General features: G+C 43.1%; 1 protein-coding gene across 4 annotated transcripts in view; it reads left to right on the top strand.

Moving 5' to 3' along the window:
* Positions 1 to 23188, top strand: part of SIDT2 (SID1 transmembrane family member 2) — a 114765-nt gene that overhangs the window by 8817 nt on the left and 82760 nt on the right. For all 4 annotated transcript variants that reach the window (XM_073602376.1, XM_073602375.1, XM_073602374.1 and 1 more), the window contains exons 2-3: positions 2370 to 2661; positions 20064 to 20185. In XM_073602376.1, the coding sequence (XP_073458477.1) occupies positions 2488 to 2661; positions 20064 to 20185 (296 nt within the window). In that variant the 5' untranslated portion in view covers positions 2370 to 2487. The remainder of the gene's footprint in view (positions 1 to 2369; positions 2662 to 20063; positions 20186 to 23188) is intronic.

Here is a 23188-nt window from a genome sequence, read left to right as displayed (position 1 = left end):
GATAGGCGGCACTGATGGGCACTGATAGGTGGCACTGGTATGCGGCACTGATGGGCACACATAGGTGGCATTGATGGGCACACATAGGTGGCATTGATGGTTACTTATGGGTGGCACTGATAGTTGGCACAGATGGGCATGGATGGGCACTGATAGATGGGCACTGATGGGCACGGATGGGCACTGACAGGTGGCATGAATGGACACTGATGGGTGGCACTGATGGCACTGCTTGTTTGCAGTGATGCCCCTAAGGGTGGCATTGCTGGGCATCACTGCAACATAATGGTGCCAATCAGTGCCCATTTGTGGGCACTGATTGGCACAGATTTGGCACACTGGGCACATGTGGATGGCCATGGGGTACATACCTGGCCATCCACATGTTGCCCCTTCCCTGGTGGTCCTAGTGGCGATCCCTGGTGGTCCAGTGTGGTGATCTGCGGGGGGGGCTGCGCTGATAAACAATCAGCGCAGACCCCCCCTGCCAGGAGAGCCGCCGATCGGCTCTCCTCTACTCGCGTCTGTCAGACGCGAGTGAGGAAGAACCGATCAACGGCTCTTCCTATTGACAGCGTGATCAGCCGTGATTGGACACGGCTGATCACGTGGTAAAGAGCCTCCGCCGGAGGCTTTTTACGAAGATCAGTGTAGCGGTGTGTCAGACTGACACACCGCTCCACCGATCGCCGCGCTGCGGCATGTCATCCTGCTGGACGTCATATGACGTCCAGTCAGGATAACAGAACCACTTCCCGGACGTCAATCCGCTATAGGGCGGGCGGGAAGTGGTTGAAGATTCCATGTTATTTTGAATATCAGGAAGAGAAAAATATTGCAATTTCGATTTTTAACGATTAATCGTGCAGCTCATTGCAAGGATTGTAACAAACTTTGTTGCAGATTCCTACCTTTTGTTATTCTGAAGAAATTTCTGTGTGTTTCTCTGTGCCTCTGTTCTGAGTGGGTCTAATGGGAGTGCTTTCATAATTATCAGTCAGGTGTGGAGCTGCACAACACTAATGAGGAAATCTGCTGGGCCTGCATCCCTGGTTCCTATTGAAAGTATCTCTCCAAAGATGACATTTTTGTTGCAGGGGATGCCTGAAATCTGACTTGTATCTTAGGCAGACTTCTGGGAAAATTGGTGAGCCAATCACACAAGCAGGAAATGATGTTTCTGGGGAGTGGTCAGTTCACATTCTGTGTACAGAAAACTCCATGTATCCATATTGCAGTATATTCGTAGAAAAATACATTGGCTGCAGATTGAAAAGGAAAGGTCATTTATAATTACATTCAATTACAAAATGATTAGTGTTGTTATCATATGAGCTATATTATTTTTTCATTATTTGCTTTTTTTTTTTTTTTTTTTTTCCCATGAAAGTGGAGTTACCCTTTAACCTTTTTCTGGCACAAGTAAAAAATCAGTATTTTTTTGCTAGAAAATTACTTGGAACCCCCAAACATTATATATATATTTTTTTTAGGAGAGACCCTAGAGAATAAAATGGCGGTCGTTGCAATATTTTATATCACCCTGTATTTGCGCAGCGGTCTTTCAAAAGCAATTTTTTGGTAAAAAAAAAAACACTTTAATGAATTAAAGAAAACAAAACAGTAAAGTTAGCCGAATTTTTTTTGTATAATGTAAAAGATGATGTTAGGCCGAGAATCGTGATCTTTGTTTTAAGCAAAAAAATTGTGATTCTCATTTTATCCAGAAATGTGCAGTTCTAGAACAGAGATATACAGTAGGTGAGATGATCACACCATCACCACCCATTCTTGTAGACACATGCTTACCTTGTGTGTTGGACCTAAAAATCATAAAAGGTCAAAAGCACAGAGTCCATTTAAACAGCTGGGAAGGGCTCTAGTGAAGGATAGAACTTTCTTCTTCAGGATAGCCAACACTAGGAAACGCCCAGTAAATGAAAAAGTAAAGACATAGTGCTCTCTGTTTTAATTAAAATCAAGCAATGTTTATTTAAAAAACTTGCATAAGAAAATCAAAGAACTGCTCTTCTATTAAAAAAATTTAAAGGAGGAGATACATTCCTCCCAGCTCACCGCTTTGGTTGATAGGTGCTGGGGATCGATTAATCAAAGCCAGGTGGGTGCTGCTAGAGCGTCCTCTCTCCTCTACAACACTGACCGATCTGGTGAGTTTGTACTACTTGCAATACATCTTTTTGGATATCAATAGTGGAAGTGCAGCTGCTTGGTTTGTACCTGGATACTGTGGGGAGGATGGATCCCAGTAGGTGTGCACCAGCAGCCAATAAAGGATCAATAACCGTGCCTGAAGCACTAATCTTTATTTAATTAATGATATTTAATGTTCTGTTTTCATGTCTTCATAGGTAAACAGCTATCTGATGGTGACTCAGGCATGCAGTCTTTGATTACATAAGGTGTGGTATGAACTGCTGATGCTGGAAGGTCCACAGAACGGCAGGATCTCTGCACTCCTCGCTGGAGATGTTCACCCTGGGAATATGGCTGCTGTTACTGTGGTCTGCCGAGGGGATGGATGAAGCGTCGGCCAAAATAATCCAACAGACAACCGCTGAATTTAATAAGACATATAATGACTCTGTGAACAATGATGTACAAAGTATATATGCCTTCAACCATACAATGCTAAGAAACAAGGTAAGATATACTCTATAGATATACCTTATGGTTAGTGTGACGCAAAGGATTGAAAGTGGTAATTGGATTATAAGATCTAACCGAATATATTTTGTTTGCAGGTCTTTGTGAATAGTCAATTCTCTTTGTCAGGAATGGGGCGATGAACTGAGTATTCTCAAAAGCTTGTACCACAAAATAAATTCACTTATATGAAATGTGCGGCCTATAAATTTTTTTTTTTTTTTTTTTTTTTTTACCCTCAAGCTGCTTTTAATGGTTAACAAAATGCAATAAATTACTGCTAGAGAATGCTGTTTGAATACAGTATGCCTCTCTGCCATGCAAAGAACAAAGCTAAAACTCCAGTCTAGCTCAGACCAATACCATCACCTGTCTGCAGGCTGCATGGATGGCATGCCGGTATATGGAATATAAACCAAAGGGTCTGGAGCTATTGTAAGTGTAGGGCAAGGATATGCAATTAGCGGACCTCCAGCTGTTGCAAAACTACAAGTCCCATCATGCCTCTGGGTGTCATGCTTGTGGCTGTCAGAGTCTTGCTATGCATCATGGTACTTGTAGTTCTGCAACAGCTGGAGGTCCGCTAATTGCATATCCCTGGTGTAGGGGAATGGAAGAACCATTCTATCTCTATCTCTCAGTTCTGTAAGTGGAAAGATACATTTTTATCACATCGAAAGGCAGTTCAGGTGAGTGAATATCTTCTGATTAACAAGATTGATGTGGGTGTTTGAGCTCCCTTTTCAGTCTAAAGCTGGTCACACATGTTAGAATCTGACCATATAATCTGTACAGTTGTGTAGTGTCTGAATTGACCATATTGGACATAAATCAAAAGGATAACTTGGAGTACAACTTAAGGCTAAACGTGTTTTTTTTTTTTTTTTTTTTTTTTTTTTTTTGGATAGAGTAAAGGAGGGTTCTAACCACCATCTGTTTTTTGGTATTGTTTTTGCCATCCGTGTCCCATTGGGGAGATTTCCCTCCACTTTGTCTCATAGCCACAACAGGAAGTGACAGGCAAATCCCTCCAAAGTGAGGGAATCCCTGATTGTCACAACAGACCTAGTGTAAGGTGACCAGATTTTTAAAATGAAATCCGGAGACATATTGTTGTTTTACTAGTAATGGCAGCAATCAGCAACTTATAGTGGGACTGTGATATTGGCACTTTGTGGGAACCAGTGACACTAATACAGTGATTAGTGCTAAAAATATGCACTGTCACTGTACTAATGACACTGGCTGGGAAGGGGTTAAACATCTAGGGCAATTAAAGGGTTAAATGTGTGCCTAACAAGTGTTTTCCCACTGTGGGGGAGGTGATTTTACTAAGGGAAGGCATAGATCCTTGTCCCTGCTTTGCAGGAACAGAGTATTAATGTCTTCCATACTGACAGAACGGCAATCTGCCTTTTTTACATAGGCAGACCGCAGTTCTGCCTGTGTACAGAACGATCGGCAAGTACCAGCGGACATCGAGTCCGCCGGACCCGCTGATTGGCTCTGATACCCATAAATGCAGAATCACATGTGTATATATACATGATCCTGTACAGCAGGACCACCCTGTAGCAGTAAATCTGATATGGGGCGGTTGGAAACTGGTTAAGATCATCAGCATTATGATAACACACAGGCAGCAGGCACTCGATCATGGCTCTGGCTGGCTCTGTCACAGTGTGTCACATAACATGGCTGCTGGGTGCTGATTTTGTTAACTTGTGACCAATAATGTAAAATACATGGGTGGTCCTGCGCTTATGGCAATAAGTAAAGAAAATGAACTGCTGCCCCTACTGGTACAACCAGCTATGTGGAATGTAAATGCAAGTGTTAATTTGAGAGAGGTAGGTGTGGCGCTGTTCTAGGGTGCAATAATTGCATGCCCTTGTGCAACAATCTGTGTGCTCCTATATTATACTCCCAATGTATTTTATGAACATAAAAAACATCAAATTGCTAAACATGTTTAAGGTGTCAAGTGCTTGGTGCATACGCTGGTGTGTACAAGTGCTGACAAGACACATATCTAAACATGGATGAATGTGCTGTGATCATATATAGTCCAATCTTCAAAGCACAAAATAAAAACTAAAGTGACAGGTGCTCTTAAAAACTGTGCCTTGGTGATCCTTATGTATAAAAAGAATTCATGCCAAAAAAAATATATACTGTGATTATATATAGTCCATTAATTATTTGAGATGATCAAAAAGTAAAAAATATAAAAATAAAGTGACAGGTGCTCTTCAAATCCGTGATCCTTATAGACCCCCTATAGGTATTACACTCACCCCACACAGGGGTATGGCGCTTTCACTGTATCTGCCACTATGCAGCAACTGCTGTGAACAAGGCTGTATGCAGAAAAGCATCAGCTGTTTTTAATCTTGACCTTTATGTAGCAAATAAAGTTTTTCATGGGATTCTGGAGTTGCTGGTGTTCTGCCGAGAAAGTTCCCCCTGTGGATAAGGACTCCCCTGTACTGCGCAGAAGCGCTTGTGCGGTACGAGCCACCGAAAATAGCTGAAGCTGAACAGCTGAGAGTCAGCTGTACAGGGCCCCTTGGGGGCTCGCTTCGCTCGCCACGCTTCGGGCGCGAGGCTTCGGGCACGGCCTCGCTTCGCTCGGCATAGTTTTATTCAAACTCTATGCCTACTTGGATGGTGGGGCTTGAACCTGGACTCAGTGCACAGGCGCCGTGTAGAGCTGACAATCAGCTGTTCAACTTCGGAGACTTTCGGCGGCTCCGTAGTGGTTCGTACTGCGCAAGCGCAGCGCATGCGCAGTACAGGGGGTCCTTATCCACGAGGGAACTTTCTCGGCAAAACACCGGCTACATCTTTCTTGGAGCTGACCAATCATAACACTGTGACAGTGTACTGCCAGCCAGAGCCATGAAAGAGTGCCTGCTGCCTGTGAGTTATGATACCATCCATTATGCCAAAGAGACAAACACAGTGCAATGTAGTCTATTCAGACACCCCAAAGCACACCTGTGTTGAAACCTTGAAGACAATGGCAGCCCTACAATCGGATCCGCTTCCCCTCTGGTTCTGCTGCTGGACAATGTCAGCTGAGCTTAGCTGCCTCTCTCTGCCTATCGCCGCCACCGCCAGCCTTACAGGCTCTCAAGTCTCACTCTCTGGGCCCTGGCTTCTACTGGGTGGGGAACGGAGCTAAGTGGAGGAAGATCATTCCGCTGGGGAAGGCAAGGAGATAGGCAGGCGGCTGGCTGGGGCTGAAGCCAAGGCAGAAGAACATGCGAGCGGGAGCAGAATGGGCATTCACCCGAAATGGAAGAAATAGTCCCTCCGTTCCAACCAGCACATGATCATCAGAAAGGGGCACAGATAATGGAAAATAAATACACCCCCTAAGCTAGTAGGAGCAGCGGAGCAGGGGTGTGTAATTCAGATTTTTTTTTTTTTTTTTTTTTTTTTTTTTTTTTTTTTAAATTCTGCACTGATTGTCTTTGAAATTGCCCAGGCCCCTGTTCAAATCCAATCTGGGGACAGTGTCCTCATTCCGGGGACTGTCCCCTGAAACTGGGGAGATCTGGTCACCCTAACCTAACGTTGGAAGATTTCCCCTCTACTCTTGTTCTGGTGTCAACTTAAAATTTGGGATTTTTTCACTTTCATTTTCGGTATTAAAGATAAACATCACCGGTAAAGAGGGTGAATCTCCCCAACGATGTTCATTTTATACAAAATTTAAAAAATGCCTTTAGTTCTACTTTAAACTATAATTCAGGGCAAGAAAATTGCCTTACACTAGCCATACACGTACTGATTTGTGATCGATCTAGGTATAAACAGTTCATTGATTAAAATAAAACAATGCAACACATGCAGTACAAAATTTAAACATGATGTATCAGAATCAGTGATTTGTCTGACACGCACACAGACATTCATTTGATCTATCAGAAGAAGTTGAATAAATCCTGCCAGTGTCAATCAATCAAAAGCTCACTAAATTGACGGAATGGAGGGTCTGCGGTTCGTGATTCCTATTCAGTTCCATCATCAAATAATCATATTGATACCTGTGTGGCCACTTCTAGATTTGTACTTGGCTGTGTTTTGTCAGTGCAATACACCGACTGACTGAAGGGGAGGCCGAACGATCCCTTCACTATCACAGCCGCAGCTCTAATCCTCACAGTGATGAAGTTTAGGGCTGTCTCTATTTTCTGGCGGGTGCAAAACAATTAATTCTAAAGTAAACCGAACACCGTGAAGCATTACACACACATCACAAGAGGTAACTTTGTATTCCTCTTCATTTGTATAAATGTCTGTGGCTGGGATTCGGCACACTATAAACTGCATGTGAATCGCATAAGAACTGCACCTATTCAATTCTCATGCCATTCAGTGCGATTTGAATCCAAAGTCGTACATGCACCATATTTGGAACCCCACTGCAACCGGTTCCGTGTGTTTGCGACCTGCATTTGGGGTGTTCTTAAGATTTCACTGACACCCGCTGCAGATTGCAAGGGCAGTGTGATTTGAATGCAGTGTGAGATACACACATGGATCGCAGGGTTTCCTGCACCGCATTAGTGTGAACCCAGGCTTAATGTACTCATGTATGTCAGTGGTCTCTAAATTGTGGCCCGGGGGCCAGATACGGCCCTTTTATTGGCTTTTATCCGGTCCTTGGAGCAATATTTCATCCTCTATCACCAATGATGGGGCATAGTTCCTCCCAATGACACCAATAATGGGGCACAATTTTTCCCAGTGACACCAACGAGGGGGCAAGATTCCTCCCACCCAATGACATCAATTCCTCCCACTGACATTGAAAATGGAGCATAGTTTACTCCCATTGATACGGGACATTTTCTATTTCCAATGGCCACAGTTCTGCCCCTGTAAAGTGTGAAAGACAGTAAACTGTTCCTTTGTTTTGTAAAGTTTGTAGACCCCTGATGTATGTTATGGTTAGGGTTGTCCCAATACCACTTTTTTAGGACCGAGTACAAGTACCGATACTTTTTTCAAATACTCGCTGATACCGATTACCGATACTTTTTTTTTTTAATGTCACGTGACAGTTTTTTTTTTTTTTGGGGGGGGGGGGGTGTGAACGTTGTATGTGTGTGTGTTTTTTACAATTTTTATTTTTTTCAATAATATTTTTTTATTCTTTGTTTTTTTTTTTTTTTTTTTTTTTTTAATCAGCCCTTTTGGGGGCTTTGGTGAGATATCAGGGGTCTTAACATACCTCTGATATCTCCCCCTTGAGACAGAGAAAGAGACAGAGGATAGAGATTCCCCAGTCCCTTTCTCTGCAGCCTCAGCTGCACTGAGAATGAATGGAGAGAAGACAGCGGCTCCTCGTAATCACAGGAGATTACAATGTTTCAGTTATGTGAATGGACAGAGTCAGCTGACTCTATCCATACACAAAGGAAGGAGGAGGGGGACGGAGGAACTGAGGGGGAGAACGGAGGGAACAGATGAGGAGAGAGGAACGGAGGGGGACAGCGGAGAGGGACAGATAAGGAGAGAGGAATGGAGGGGAACAGCGGAGAGGCACAGAGGAATGGAGGGGGACAGCGGAGAGGCACAGAGGAATGGAGGGGGACAGCGGAGGGGGACAGAGGAACGGAGGGGGCGTGGAGGAGGATGCAGTGACAGTCAGCGGTGACCGATCACCGCTGTATGTCACTAAAGCTGGTGAAAGCCGCTGGGGGAGAATCTTGTAACTCCCCCACGCGCCGATCACAGCTGTCTTCTAGGTATCGGGGGAAGCATCGGGAGCATTTGCCCGAGTACAAGTACTTGGGCAAATGCTCGGTATCGGTGCCAATACCGATACTAGTATCGGTATCGGGACAACCCTAGTTATGGTCATTGTGAACTTTATCTATACTTCTGTATGACCACCTATAGTACACTGTAACAAGTGTATGTACAATATACTATCTAAAACCAAAACAAAAATGCAATTTGATTCAGTTTACCAATCCTTAGATGTAGTGACTACATTCCTTTTTTCTTTCTTCTGCTTTTTTCCCTTTTTTATTTTCACTTGGTAATCCTGAAAATAACACCCTTCCTGTTCCCCACAGTACTGAGAAACAGCATTGTCACCATAGACTACTCTCCTCATTTGGACTACAAACCCCTTCTCTTTTTCATCTCCTTTATATAGGGAGACGGAGTTGTATAGTTCACAGAAGGTAGATGGGAAGGCTGATAATATTATTTGAGATTTCAGTTCAGCTCACAGGATGTGACAAAGACATGATATTTCTGGCAGGATCAGCAGGCACAAAATGTTGTGGTCTGAATGCAGCCACCAAATTGAAGGACCAGTAAGCTCTGTTCTATTACATTTTTGTTCTTGGGTTTAGATACAATTTAATCAGGCCATATTTGTAGACGTGTTTGTTTTTGCATTGTAATGGAATAAAACTTTCTCCTTCCAACAAAATGACCCTAGGGTTATAGTACATGCTATATCGGGTCATAAATCTACTTGTCAGCTTTGCCACTGCATAAGTTGTTGCTGGTGGTTTCGTTGTTGGCTTTATTTGACTAACCTAATTGTGGTGTTATCCTTGAAATTCTAATAAAGGTGAAATCATTTTTTATGACATGGCATATAGGTTATCTTAAAGGACCAATAACACCAAACCATTAGATTTTGATAGCTGTTTGCACAGAAAGCAAAATTAAACCTCCACAATTTTTTTTTTTTTAAATGGTCATCAGGAGCTTTTAGGGATAGTGTGGAACATTATTGAAGACTTACCTGGCAAGTGAATCCCCTATAGTACTGTGCTGTCAGCATTCCTGTCAGTCATGGACGCTGCCATCTTCTTCTGTCATAGAAATCCTAAGTGTGTGTGTGTTTTAAGATTTAATTCCCCTTTTAATAATTGTAATGATCATATTTAAAATTTTGTAGTATTTTAGCTTTTATATCTGGCTGTCTCGTCTTTTACATGCCAACCAAGTGACGGTAACTAGTGTTGGGACTTTAAAACTTGCAGGGGTGCTTACAAGAGTCCTCTTTACAGTCACATGATTTGACCCTCAAGCACCACTGAAAGGGTTTTAGTTTGTCCCCACCTGTGCCCCTGTCACTTATACTGAACAGCTTGGTCTGCATGTCAATTTGGAGAATTGTATAAACTAAAGCATGTGAAAGAGAGGAATTTATATATCTTTAGATGTGTTAAACTTATTTTTAATTCTTTCTACAATATCCTTCACATTTGTGGTCCACTTAACGCCGTTTGTGTACAGGACCATTTAGCTGCTGTGCTACCCCCCCAACGTATTACTGCATTACGTATTACTGCACCCTACTGCCTTTAGCCTGTCAGTCTATGGGTGGATGGAGCTGAGCTCTGTACCGAGTAGTACCCACGTTTGGGGCCTTATGGGTTGTAGGACAAATGCACCTAATGCAGAAGACTACTAGATGACCCTGTGTGCAAGGGGCCTAATGCTGCGTACACACGGGCGGACTTTTCGACCGGACTGGTCCGACGGACTTTCTGACGGACGTTTGAACGAACGGACTTGCCTACACACGATCACACCAAAGTCCGACGGAGTCGTACGTGATGACATACGACCGGACTAAAATAAGGAAGTTGCTAGCCAGTAGCCAATAGCTGCCCTAGCGTGGGTTTTCGTCCATCGGACTAGCATACAGATGAGCGGATTTTTGAACCGGACTCGAGTCCGTCGGAAAGATTTGAAACATGTTTCAAATCTAAAGTCCGTCAGTTCTTTGACCAAAAAAGTCAGCTGCAGGTCCGATTGGAGCCCACACACGGTCGGATTGTCCATCGGATTCGGTCCGTCGGGCCAGTCTGGTCGAAAAGTCCGCACGTATGTACACGGCGTAAGTGACAGAACTGTGTTTGTTAAAGCTGATGTCCAGGTATGATCTTAATGTGGTATTAAAGCTGTACTGTGGGATAAGCAAATATTGCCTAAAAGCAAAATTCATGTGTGTAGTTCCTTGAATCTTGGTGTATTTTGTATACTTTTTCCAGATCTCTGCAGTAATCCAGTGTGAAAATTTACCTCTGTGCAGGAGCTTACTCAAATAAAACTGCTCTGCTGCTTCCTCTCCTTGTGCAGGATGACTGGTCTGGTCTCCACTCCCTCCTGTAGTTTCCTGCAGGCAGCCTGTGGGTTACATAGTTACATATAGTTACATAGTGAGGTTGAAAAAAGACACAACCTGTGTGTGTGCTTTTTGTCAGTATTACATTGTATATCCCTGTATGTTGTGGTCATTCAGGTGCTTATCTAACAGTTTCTTGAAACTATCGATGCTCCGCGCTGAAACCACCGCCTGTAGAAGGGAATTCCACATCCTTACCGATCTTGCAGTAAAGAACCCTCTATGTAGATTAAGTTTGAACCGCTTCTCTTTTACTTTTAGTGAATGACCTTGCGTTTTTTTAAATTCCCTTTCGTGGAAAAGTTTTATCCCTATTGTGGGGTCACCAGTACGGTATTTATAAATTGAAATCATATCCCCTCTCAAGCGTCTCTTCTCCAGAGAGAATAAGTTCAGTGCTCGCAACCTTTCCTCATAACTAAGATCCTCCAGACCCTTTATTAGCTTTGTTGCCCTTCTCTGGACTCTCTCCACTTCCAGTACATCCTTCCTGAGGACTGGTGCCCAGACCTGGACAGCATACTCCAGGTGCGGCCAGACCAGAGTCTTGTAGAGTGGGAGAATTATCATTCTATCTCTGTAGGTAAACCCTTTTTTAATGCCAATTTTCTGTTTGCTTTGTTAGCAGCAGCTTGGGATTGCATGCCATTGCTGAGTCTATCATCTACTAGGACCCCCAGGTCCTTTTCCATCCTAGATTCCCCCAGGAGGTTCTCCTCCCAGTGTATAGATTGCATTCATATTTTTGCCACCCAAATGCATTATTTTCCATTTCTCTACATGAAACCTCATTTGCCATGTAGGTGCCCACCACATTAATTTGTTCAGATCTTCTTGCAAGGTTTCCACATCCTGCGGAGAAATGATTGCACTTCTTGGCTTAGTATTGTCCGCAAGTATCGAGATTGTACTGTTTATCCCATCCTCCAGGTCGTTTGTGAATAAATTTAAATAGGATTGGTCCCAGGACAGGACCCTGGGGGACCCCGCTTTCGACACCAGACCATTCCAAGTACTCCCCATTTATCACCACCCTCTGGACTCGCCCCTGTAGCCAGCTATCCATCCATGTACTCACCCTTTGGTCCATGCCAACAGACCTTACTTTGTACAGTAAACGTTTATGGGGAACTGTGTCAAATGCCATTGCAAAATCCAGACACACAACGTCTACGGGCCTTCCTTTATCTAGATGGCAGCAGACCTCCTCATGGCAAGAACGATTCTTCATGAATCCATGCTGATTACTATTAATGATAACATTTTCATTACTAAAATCTTGTATCTAGTCCCTTTTATCATCCCCTCCAAGAGCTTGCATACTATTGATGTTAGGCTAACTGGTCTGTAGTTCCCAGGGATGTATCTTGGCCCTTTTTTAAATATTGGTGCTACATTGGCTTTTCTCCAATCTGCTGGTACCATTCCAGTCAGTAGACTATCTGTAAAAATTAGGAACAATGGTCTGGCAATTGCTTGACTAAGTTCCTTAAGGAGCCTCGGGTGCAAGCCATCTGGTCCCGGTGACTTATTAATGTTACGTTTTTTTTTTCCAAGTCTATTTCTAATTCTATCCTCTGTTATCCATGAGTGTGCTTCCTGTGATGTGTTATGAGGATAAACATTGCAGTTTTGATTAATGAAGCTCCCCCGTTTCCCTCGTGAAGACTGAGGAGAAGAATAAATTCAATACCTTTTGCCATCTCTGCATCCTTAGTAACCAGATTCCCTTCATCATTCTTAGTGGGGCCAATATGATCTGACCTCCCTTTCTTACTATTTTATATAGTTAAAGAATTTCTTGGGATTTTTTTTTCTCCCCTCCTCTATGTGCCTTTCGTGTTCTATCTTAGCCGCTCTGATTACACTCTTACATTTCTTGTTGCTTTCTTTGTAAAGTTGGAATGCCGATGATAAACCCTCAGCCTTGTATTTTTTGAAGGCCTTCTCCTTTTGCTTTTTATATGCATTCTTACGTTGGAGTTAAGCCACCCAGTACTTTTATTAGCTCTTTTAAATTTATTTCCCGGCCCCTGCTTAGCAACCAGCTATTTACAGTGGTAAAATAAGAACTGCAAAACGCATCAAAAATGCACCACTTGCGTAAGCCGCATATCGTGGGGAAAAAGTCCTCGACCCTTTCCAAAAACGCACCGGCCGCAAAACGCATAGATGTGAACTAGTACCATAGGAAACGATGTTAAATGGACCGTAGTGCGTTTCTGCAAACCGCAAAACGTGCTAAAAAACACATAGGTGTGAATGTAGGGTTTGTATCTTCCAGCAAGGTTCGTAGTTAAGGGAAGTTTGGCTCTTTTGAAATTCAGTGGCTTTTGTGTTCCCATTGTGTTTCCTATTTGTGTGATTTATACTGAAACGAATTGACCTGTGATCGCTGTTAACTAAATTGCCCCGTATTTCCACATCCGTGATCAGGTCTGTATTGTTGGTAATCAGTAGGTCTAGTAACACATTGTTACTTGGTGTATTTACCATCTGACCCATGAAATTGTCCTGCAAGACATTTAGGAAATGGGCGAGCTTTAGACGAATGCGCGGTTCCTTCCGCCCAGTCTATGTCTGGATAATTGATATCCCCCATTATAATGACATTTCCCATCCTTGCCACCACTCCAAGTTGTGATAGGAGGTCCGCCTCCCCCTCTGGTTTGGGGGGCCTCTGGTTAGGGGGCCGTGAAACTGCTGGGCCACTCCCACAACTCTGCTCTCTGCACTGGTTATGTACAGCACAGTGATGATGTCACCGCTACTTTTACAAGTTAATATCTGGGTTTGCATTGCCATTTGGTGCACACAAAATTGATTTTTATCTGTTGTGGCTATTGAGGAATATTTAACCACTTCAATACTGGGCACTTACCGGTATATACACCTTCCTGCCCAGACCAATTTTCAGCTTTCGGCGCTGTTGCACTTTGAATGACAATTGCGCGGTCATACAACACTGTACCCAAACTAAATTTTTATCATTTTGTTCCCACAAATAGAGCTTTCTTTTGGTGGTATTTGATCACCTCTGGGATTTTTATTTTCTGCTAAACAAATAAAAAAAAGACCGAAAATTTTTGAAAAAAAAAAAGTTTTTTTTTTTCTGTTACAAAACTTTGTAAATAAGTAAGTTTTCTCCTTCACTGACGGTCACTGATAAGGCGGCACTGATGGGCACCGATGAGGTGGCACTGATGGGCACTAATGAGGGGCACTGATAGGTTGCATTGATGGGCACTGATAGGCGGCATTGATGGGCACTGATAGGCGGCACGAATGGGCACTGATAGATGGCACAGATGGGCATGGATGGGCACTAATAGGTGGCACTGATGTACAGTAATTGATGGTACAGATGGATGCCAATCAGTGATGTCCATTGTGGGCACTGATTGGCATCCCTGGTGGTCTAGGGTAGCATACCTGGTGGTGACATTCCTGGTGTTCCTAGTGGCGTCCCTGGTGGTCCAGTGTGGGCATCCTCGGGGGGGGGGGGGGGGGGGGCTGCGCTGATAATCAATAAGCACAGACCCCCCCCCCTGTCAGAGGAACAGCCGATCGGCTCTCCTCTACTCGTATCTGACAGACACAAGTGAGGAAAAGCCGATCAACGGCTCTTCCTGTTTACACTGTGATCAGCCATGATTGGATACGGCTGATCACGTGGTAAAGAGTCTCCGTCAGAGACTCTTTACCTAGATTGGTGTTGCGGCGTGTCAGACTGACACACCACACCACCGATCGTCGCAATGCGCACCCCCACGGGCGTGCGGGGGCTGTTATCCTGCAGATATAGCAGTTAAGAGGGTTGGGACAAACCATTTACCACTGACATGGGTGCTTACAATGATCACCATTTATTTATTTAAGGGGAAAAAAAAAACTGTTTGCTATAACTGATTATGAAGTGTTTTAGCTTACATTTTTAGTCTTCTAGTACATCTCTGAACCGCCTTCTCCCAGACTGGCCATGCTGCTGTCCAAATGTGCCTCCTGTGCTCCTTCATTGAGATTGAAGGCACTCTAATACAGGATCATGTGTTACTGGCCAGATCACCAGGGGAAAAAAGTCACAAAAAAATAAAAAGCGAGAGAAAACGAATGCAGCCACAACATGTAATTGGTAAGCTGCAATGTATTACATTTTTAGTTTTGGGTTTAATACCGCTTGGACCAGTATTACAATATACAGGTTGCCTGATTCAGACTGACAGTTGTCATACCAGTTATTGTATTTGTCTAACAATGGAGAGGTTCATGGGTTTTCCCAGTTAAGTGTTCTTCCTGTTAGTCAAGACATAATGTATTTCAACACTGGAAAATGTCGGTAAAGGTTTATTGTGAAATCTGGCACCGCAATGACGTCTGTAACCTCAGCCATTCATTGTGGCTTATTTACCTGATCTGAACAAAAAAGAAAAGGGAAGTTTTCTCCATAAACCAGACAATCGGTTAGGAGAGTGGGACTAGTGTGTGACAGATTTGGGGTAATATATTCGTTTGCCTGCTTTCTAGTATCTTGCAATAAAAGCCCTTCTCCAGCCAAACTTTTCGTACCATTCCGGATAGAGTGGGGATGGATTAGAGCCCAGGGGCCTCGTGCAGCGCTTTGCCACTTATTGTGTGGCCCTTGGGGCCCCTGCAGACAGTAGCCTGTGTTTTTTTGATTTTTACTCAAGCCAATGAAGATTCCTCCTCTGGGGGAATCTAGGATGGAAAAGGACCTGGGGGTCCTAGTAGATGATAGGCTCAACAATGGCATGCAATGTCAAGCTTCTGCTAACAAAGCAAACAGAATATTGGCATGCATTAAAAAGGGGATCCACTCCAGAGATAAAACGATAATTCTCCCACTCTACAAGGCTCTGGTCCGGCCGCACCTGGAGTATGCTGTCTAGTTCTGGGCACCAGTCCTCAGGAAGGATGTACTGGAAATGGAGCGAGTACAAAGAAGGGCAACAAAGCTAATAAAGGGTCTGGAGGATATTTAGTTATGAGGAAAGGTTGCGAGCACTGAACTTATTCTCTCTGGAGAAGAAACACTTGAGAGGGGATATGATTTCAATTTATAAATACCGTACTGGTGACCCCACAATAGGGATAAAACTTTTTCGTGGAAGGGAGTTTAACCACTTGACCACTGGGCACTTAAACCCCCTTAATAACCAGACCAATTTTCAGCTTTCGGTGCTCTCACACTTTGACAATTACTCAGTCATGCAACACTGTACCCAAATGAATTTTTTGTCCTTTTTTTCACACAAATAGAGCTTTCTTTTGGTGGTATTTAATCACCGCTGGGTGAATGCATTTTTCTTCGTTTCTGTTATAAAATTTAGCAAATTAGTAATTTTTTCTTCATATATTTTGGCCAAAATGTATACCGCTACATATCTTTGGTAAAAATAACCCAAATTGGTGTATATTATTTGGTCTTTGTGAAAGTTATAGAGTCCACAAGCTATGGTGCCAATATCTGAAAATTGATCACACCTGAAGTACTGACGACCTATCTAATTTCTTGAGACCCTAACATGTCAGAAAAGTACAAATACCCCCCAAATGACCCCTTTTTGGAAAGAAGACATTCCAAGGTATTTAGAAAGATGCATGATGAGTTTTTTGAAGTTGTCATTTTTTCCCACAATTCTTTGCAAAATCAAGATTTTTTTTTTTTATTTATTTATTTTTTTTCACAAAATTGTCATATTAGCAGGTTATTTCTCACACACAGCATATGCATACCACAAATTACACCCCAAAACACATTCTGCTATTACTCCCGAGTATGGCGATACCACATGTGTGAGACTTTTACACAGCCTGGCCACATACAGAGGCCCAACATGCACGGAACACCATCAGGCGTTCTGGAGTGCCCAGGCCAATTCTGACATTTCTCTCCTACATGTAAAAATCATAATTTATTTGCTAGAAAATTACATAGAACCCCAAAACATTATATATATATTTTTAGCAAAGACCCTAGAGAATACAATGGCGGTCGTTGCAACTTTTTATCTCGCACGGTATTTGCGCAGCAATTTTTCGAACACGTTTTGCTTTCAAATAAAACAAAACAGTAAAGTTAGCCCAATGTTTTTACATAATGTGAATAATGAAGTTATGCCGAGTAAATAGATACCTCACATGTCACCCTTCAAAATTGCACACGCTTGTGGAATGGCGCCAAACTTCGCTACTTAAAAATCCCCATAGGAGACGCTTTAAAAAATTTTACTGGTTACATGTTGTGAGTTACAGAGCAGGTCTAGGGCCAAAATTATTGCTCTCGCTCTACCGATCGCAGCGATACCTCATATGTGTGGTTTGAACACCATTTTCATATGTGGGCGCAACTTACGTATGCGTTCGCTTCTGACTGCAAAAACACGGGGACACGGGAAATTTTTTTTTTTTTTTTTTTTTTTTTTTTTTAATTGTTCATTTTACTTTATTTTAGTTTGAGGCTTTTTTCCAAAAAAATAAAAATTTTTTGATCACTTTTATTTCTATTACAAGGAATGTAAACATCCCCTGTAATAGAAATATGGCATGACAGGTCCTCTTTACAGTGAGATATGTGGTTAATAAGACCCCACATCTCACTTCTAGGCTGGGAAGCCTGAAATAAAAAAAAAAAAAAAAATGATACTGGCTTCGATCGTAGCGGTGAGTCGGTAGAAGCACCTGAGGGCGGCGAGAGGGGGGGACGTCCCCTCTCGCCTCCCGTAAGAATGATCAAGCAGTGGAACAGCCACTATGATCATTCTTATGGTGTAGGGAATCGCCGGCTGAAAAAGCTGACATCTGAATGATGCCTGTAGCTGCACCCATCATTCAGATATCCCCGCACAAAGTCAAGGAAGTCGTATGACGGCCGGCGGGCAAGAAGTGGTTAAAACACTTTTTTAAACACAAAGTTGTCCATTTATACAATATTTCTAACACATAGCATGTACATACCAAAAATGACACCCCAAAATAGATTCTCCTGCTCCTCCTGAGTACGGCGATACCACATGTGTGAGACTTCCACAGCCTGGCCACATACAGAGGCCGAGCATGGCCGAGTATAGCCGAGTATGGCGGGGCATGGCGGGGTATGGCGGGGCATAGCGGAGTATTGCACAGGGTTGCACAGGATCATTGCAGAGTATTGCACAGGGTTGCACAGGATCATTGCAGAGTATTGCACAGGGTTGCACAGGATCATTGCAGAGTATTGCACAGGGTTAGGAGTATTGCACAGGGTTGCACAGGATCATTGCAGAGTATTGCACAGGGTTAGGAGTATTGCACAGGGTTGCACAGGATCATTGCAGAGTATTGCACAGGGTTAGGAGTATTGCACAGGGTTGCACAGGATCATTGCAGAGTATTGCACAGGATCATTGCAGAGTATTGCACAGGGTTGCACAGGATCATTGCAGAGTATTGCACAGGGTTGCAGAGTATTGCACAGGATCATTGCAGAGTATTGCACAGGGTTGCAGAGTATTGCACAGGGTTGCACAGAATCATTGCAGAGTATTGTACAGGGTCATTGCAGAGCATGGGGGGGATGGCTGAGCATGGATGGATGGATGGATGTGACTGTACATGTCACTGAGCTGCGCTGTGGGCACTACACATCCAGCCCACAGCACGGCTCCCATCCGATCTCTCCCCCTCTGTACCGATCGGTACAGAGAGGGGAGGGAGGAACCGGCGTCATGACATGACACTGGTTTGTTTACATGTGATCGCACCGTCATCCTCTGGACCCGGCTGTCACGGATGTTCCCGTGTGCGCACCCCAGGGGGCGCGCGGGAGCAGTTTTCTGGAATCACGTCATATGACGTGATCCCAGAGTTATCCAGCCGCCCTGCAGCCGTCATTTGGCTATGGGGCGGTTGGCAAGTGGTTAACAAGACTCGTGGCCACTCATTAAAATTAGAAGAAAAGAGGTTTAACCTTAAACTACGTAGAGGGTTCTTTACTGTAAGAGCAGCAAGGATGTGGAATTCCCTTCCACAGGCAGCGGTCTCAGCAGGGAGCATCGATAGTTTCAAGAAACTATTAGATAAGCACCTGAACGATCGAACATACAGGGATATACAATGTAATACTGACATATAATCACACACATAGGTTGGACTTGATGGACTTTTTTCGACCTCACCTACTATGTAACTGGCTTCTAGCTACTTATTTTTGTGTGTTTGTTTTTTTTTTTCCTTCGATGTATAAAGCCTTAGGTACACGTGGCGGTTTGGCCCGTGTGCGTTTGAATCCCAGTGCTTGCGCCTGTCAAAATCGATGACACCCTGAAATATGTGGCGGCTGGACACTGTACCACGTGGTACTTGTATTTAGGGATATATGCCGGTATGCAGGAATTTTTTGTCCAGCTGTTGCATATTTTAGCTTGTCATAGATTTGAACAGGCAGCTGACAACCGAACTGGAAGTTGCAACCTGGGCACCCGAAAATGCCAGGATTTGACACACAGGCCAAACTGCCCATGTGCTTCTAGCCCAATAATGCATATTGCTGAGACTGCAAATGTCCATTCTATGATTGTCTCCTAACGCATGTCCCCAATCTCCATCAACTGATGTTTGCAGTCTCTGAACGCTTTCTGTAGCATTACATCCACTGAATATTTCTTGCGGTGCTTTGATTGTGTCTGCAATTGAGGCCCCCTATATCATGAAAGGTGGCTGCCGATGGGTTAGAGCCTCTGTGACCTTTTTTCTATTTTAAAGTACAACTAAAGGCAAAACTTCTTTTTTATTTATTTTTTTTGATAGAGTAGAGAGGGTTTAGAACACCTGTCAGTTTTGTTGTCTGTGCCCCCGATAGGGAGATTTATCCTCTCTATTTGTCCTGTTTACCATTATCATTGAAAGTAAATTCAAATCCCACATTTCGGGTTGTCCCCAGAAAAGTAATAGAGGGGAAATCTTCCAATAGTTCTGGTGATCTGGGGGTTCCCTTAATTTGCAGGGTTTTCTTCTCACTTCCTGTTTGGCTATGAGATAAGAAGTTAAGGGAATGGAGCACAGATGGTGAAAAAAACTCTGATGGGTTATAACCCTCCCTTGCTCTAAAAAGTTGTGCCTATTGTTCTACATTAAAGATTATTGTTGATTTCTGTTTTTATTTCTTCTTTTTTTTTTTTTTTTTTTATTTCCTATTTATATGAATGCATTGTCTTTTATTCTTGCTTAGACTGAAGGGGTCAGAGTGTCTGTTAAAGTGCTGTCGGATCAGAAGGGAACACCATTGCTTTTTGGGGTCCGGCAGAAGGAGGCAGTTGTGTCTTTCCAAGTACCTCTTACCCTCAGGGGACTGTAAGTAAAGATTTTTTATTTCCTTTAAATAAACAGACACATTTGAAATGATTTAAGGTACCTCTAAATCTAAAGGACTAAACTATATTGTACATATTCTTGTAATATTTTTCTGTCCCCTGTTTTCAATACAATCATGCCTGATGATCTTACCAACAAGTCCACATGCAGTTCCTTTCCTAAGTTGACAACGCTTTCTCAGTTCTACTGCAGAGTTGTCACCTTTTATTGCTCACTCCTGAGTTGGACTATCTTCTGCAGGAATCGCCCTGGGACTTTAAATTAAGTGGGTTACTGTTTCCGCCAGTAAACATAACAGTAGTAAATACAGTATATGGTTTATTCAAGTAAAATTGTTTACATGCATAGATAACACCAACAGTTTCCAAAAAAAGATATATAAACAAGAAATATTGGTACATGGATGTAATAGCAGTCATAGTACACGGGCATCATACTACCGACTAGTTTCGCGAGATCCAGCTCGCTCTTCAGGGGTGGATGTGTGTAACATTGTACCTAAGATAAAAAAGTATATAGTTGGCAAAATGGCACAGTATTAGTTATAAAGACACGGGTAGGAGGGGTTATGGGTCCCCATACTCACCACTGAGCTTGACCGTGGCTTCAGGTGTGCGGCTCCAAGATAGCGGCAGCCGGTGCCTCACCAGGGAGCTGAGGGGGCGAAGTCAGATGGGATCCCACCAGGGGCCAAACGGCGAGCAGGCATGGCATAGGTGTAGTGATGTAACCCTAGAGACCTCGTTAGTTCATAAAGAGTGTAGGCTGTAAACATAAGTATGTTTGTCAGGCATCTAAAGTAGTAAAGTAGAATCAATAAGTATTAGCGTAAAGATATATATGCATGAAATGAGAGGCCTGGACCCAAAGATGGTAGGGAACATGGAGATGGTAAGAAACATAGGATAACCGAGGGATACTAACAGGTGAAAAGATAGAAAAGAAAAAGAGGTGGACTGTGATTGTGTAATAGTAAGGTAGTGATGTATCCCTAGAAACCTTGGTAGTCCATAAAGAGTATAGGCTATAAACATGAGTATGTTTGTCAGGCATCTAAAGTAGTAAAGTAAAATCAATGAGTATTGGCATACAGATATGTGTATATATAAGTAAAAGGCCTGGGCCAAGGATGGTAGGGACATGGAGATGGTGGAAAACATAACTAACCGGTGATAAGATGAAAAAGACGGAGAGGAAAGAGGGGTAGATTGTGATAGTGTAGTGAGATGTGTGATATCAAAAATAAATAAAAATAAGTGCTCAAAAGAATGAATAAATAAAAATTAATAAATAAAATAAATAAAGCTATGTATGAGGTATGCCTAAATGTAACAAGTATCAAAAGGTGAAAATGGTAAATACCTGAGTGTGGTGAATATCTTGAATATAAGAGTAATGAGACACAGCAGGCAACCTCCACAGCTGTGTGTTTCCTCAGTGAAGAGTGAAATTGAAATGCAAGCCATGTCTGACCTCCAATTTAACCCCGGAAGAGCCCAGGAGGCTCCGCCCCCAACACTATGTGTGGATGGCTGATATGTGAGCACAGGAGGCGCCCACTGTCATAGGGAGGCACGCAAATGCGGACACATCCCCCAGCCATCAGATGATATAGTGCGTCCAGCTGCGCTGACGTCCGCAAAATCGCAGACGCCACGCCTTCGGAGCTTGAACATGGTGCCGATGTGTAGGTGTCCCCATCTGCCCGAAAGCAGATGGGGATAGCAGGAGACACGGAAAAGCCTCCCTTTGTACACATCGAAGCCCCCAATGCGAGACAAAAAATGCCAACGCCAACCAAAGAATCGCACAACAAGGATCCAGGGTATAAAACAATACTGCGATAAAAAATATGTTGGAGGATGAGTAGCTAGTATAGCATCAAAGTGTAGAAGTTGTTTATACATGTATATACTGGCGGGGGTAACAACAGACCAGGTTTGTGCTAGTGGGTGTCTTCCACCCGGGTTCAATATAAAGAAAAAAGAGAAAGGTCTGGTGTCCCCAGTAACACACTTCCATCCCTATAACATATAGTAAAACGAAGGATTCGACCTGGGACTTTAAATGAAGTGGGTACCGTTTCCGCCAGTAAACTTAACAGTAGTAAATACGGTATATGGTTTATTCAAGTAAAATTGTTTACATGCATAGGTAACAGCAACAGTTGCCAAAAAAAAAGATATATAAACAAGAAATATTGGTACATGGATGTAATAGCAGTCATAGTACATGGGCATCATACTACCCGACTAGTTTTGCAAGATCCAGCTCGCTCTTGTACCTAAGATAAAAAAGTATATAGTTGGCAAAATGGCACAGTATTAGTTATAAAGGCACAGGGTACTGCATTCTGCAGTAATGTGCCACTCCAGAAAATGTCAACCTTCAGCTGCCCATGTAGTGTGAACACACAGGATTCTCAAATGGCCTAGAGCAGGGCAACCTCAGCCCTCCAGCTGTGGTGAAACTACAAGTCCCATGAGACATTACAAGACCCTGACAATCACAGGTATGACTCCTAGAGGCAGAGGCATGATGGGATTTGTAGTTACACCACAGCTGGAGTGCCGAGATTGCCTACCCCTGGCCTAGAGGATGTTGACAAAGTTAGGTGAATGCTGTGTATTTTGCACAAAAAGGTGTTCTTTTTTACACATACATTGCTCCACAAAGTGTTTTATATTTTTTTTTTTTGGCAGTTTAGCTCTATTTAAAGTGGACCTTTCAGCCCCCCCCCCCAACACAAAAATGCATGGTGTATGCACTTCTGCATTCACACGCAGAAACATTATGAAGTCCTTTTTTAAGTTTTGAGTATTTTTTTTTTTTTTTTAATTTTTAATTTTTTAAACATTTTTTTAATTTCCCCTAGCACTTCTTAGTTTTCAGTAGAAACTGGTGATTTAGCCCCGGCCTCACAGACGGCTACATCACCAGTACCAGTGAAAGGCTACCTCACCAGTGCCTTCCCGGTGATCT

The sequence above is a fragment of the Aquarana catesbeiana genome, linkage group LG10 (genome assembly GCF_042186555.1).
Source record: "Aquarana catesbeiana isolate 2022-GZ linkage group LG10, ASM4218655v1, whole genome shotgun sequence".
Lineage (NCBI taxonomy): Eukaryota > Metazoa > Chordata > Amphibia > Anura > Ranidae > Aquarana > Aquarana catesbeiana.
The sequence above is the reverse complement of the archived record's forward strand: the minus strand, read 5'-3'. Positions and strand labels throughout refer to the sequence as shown.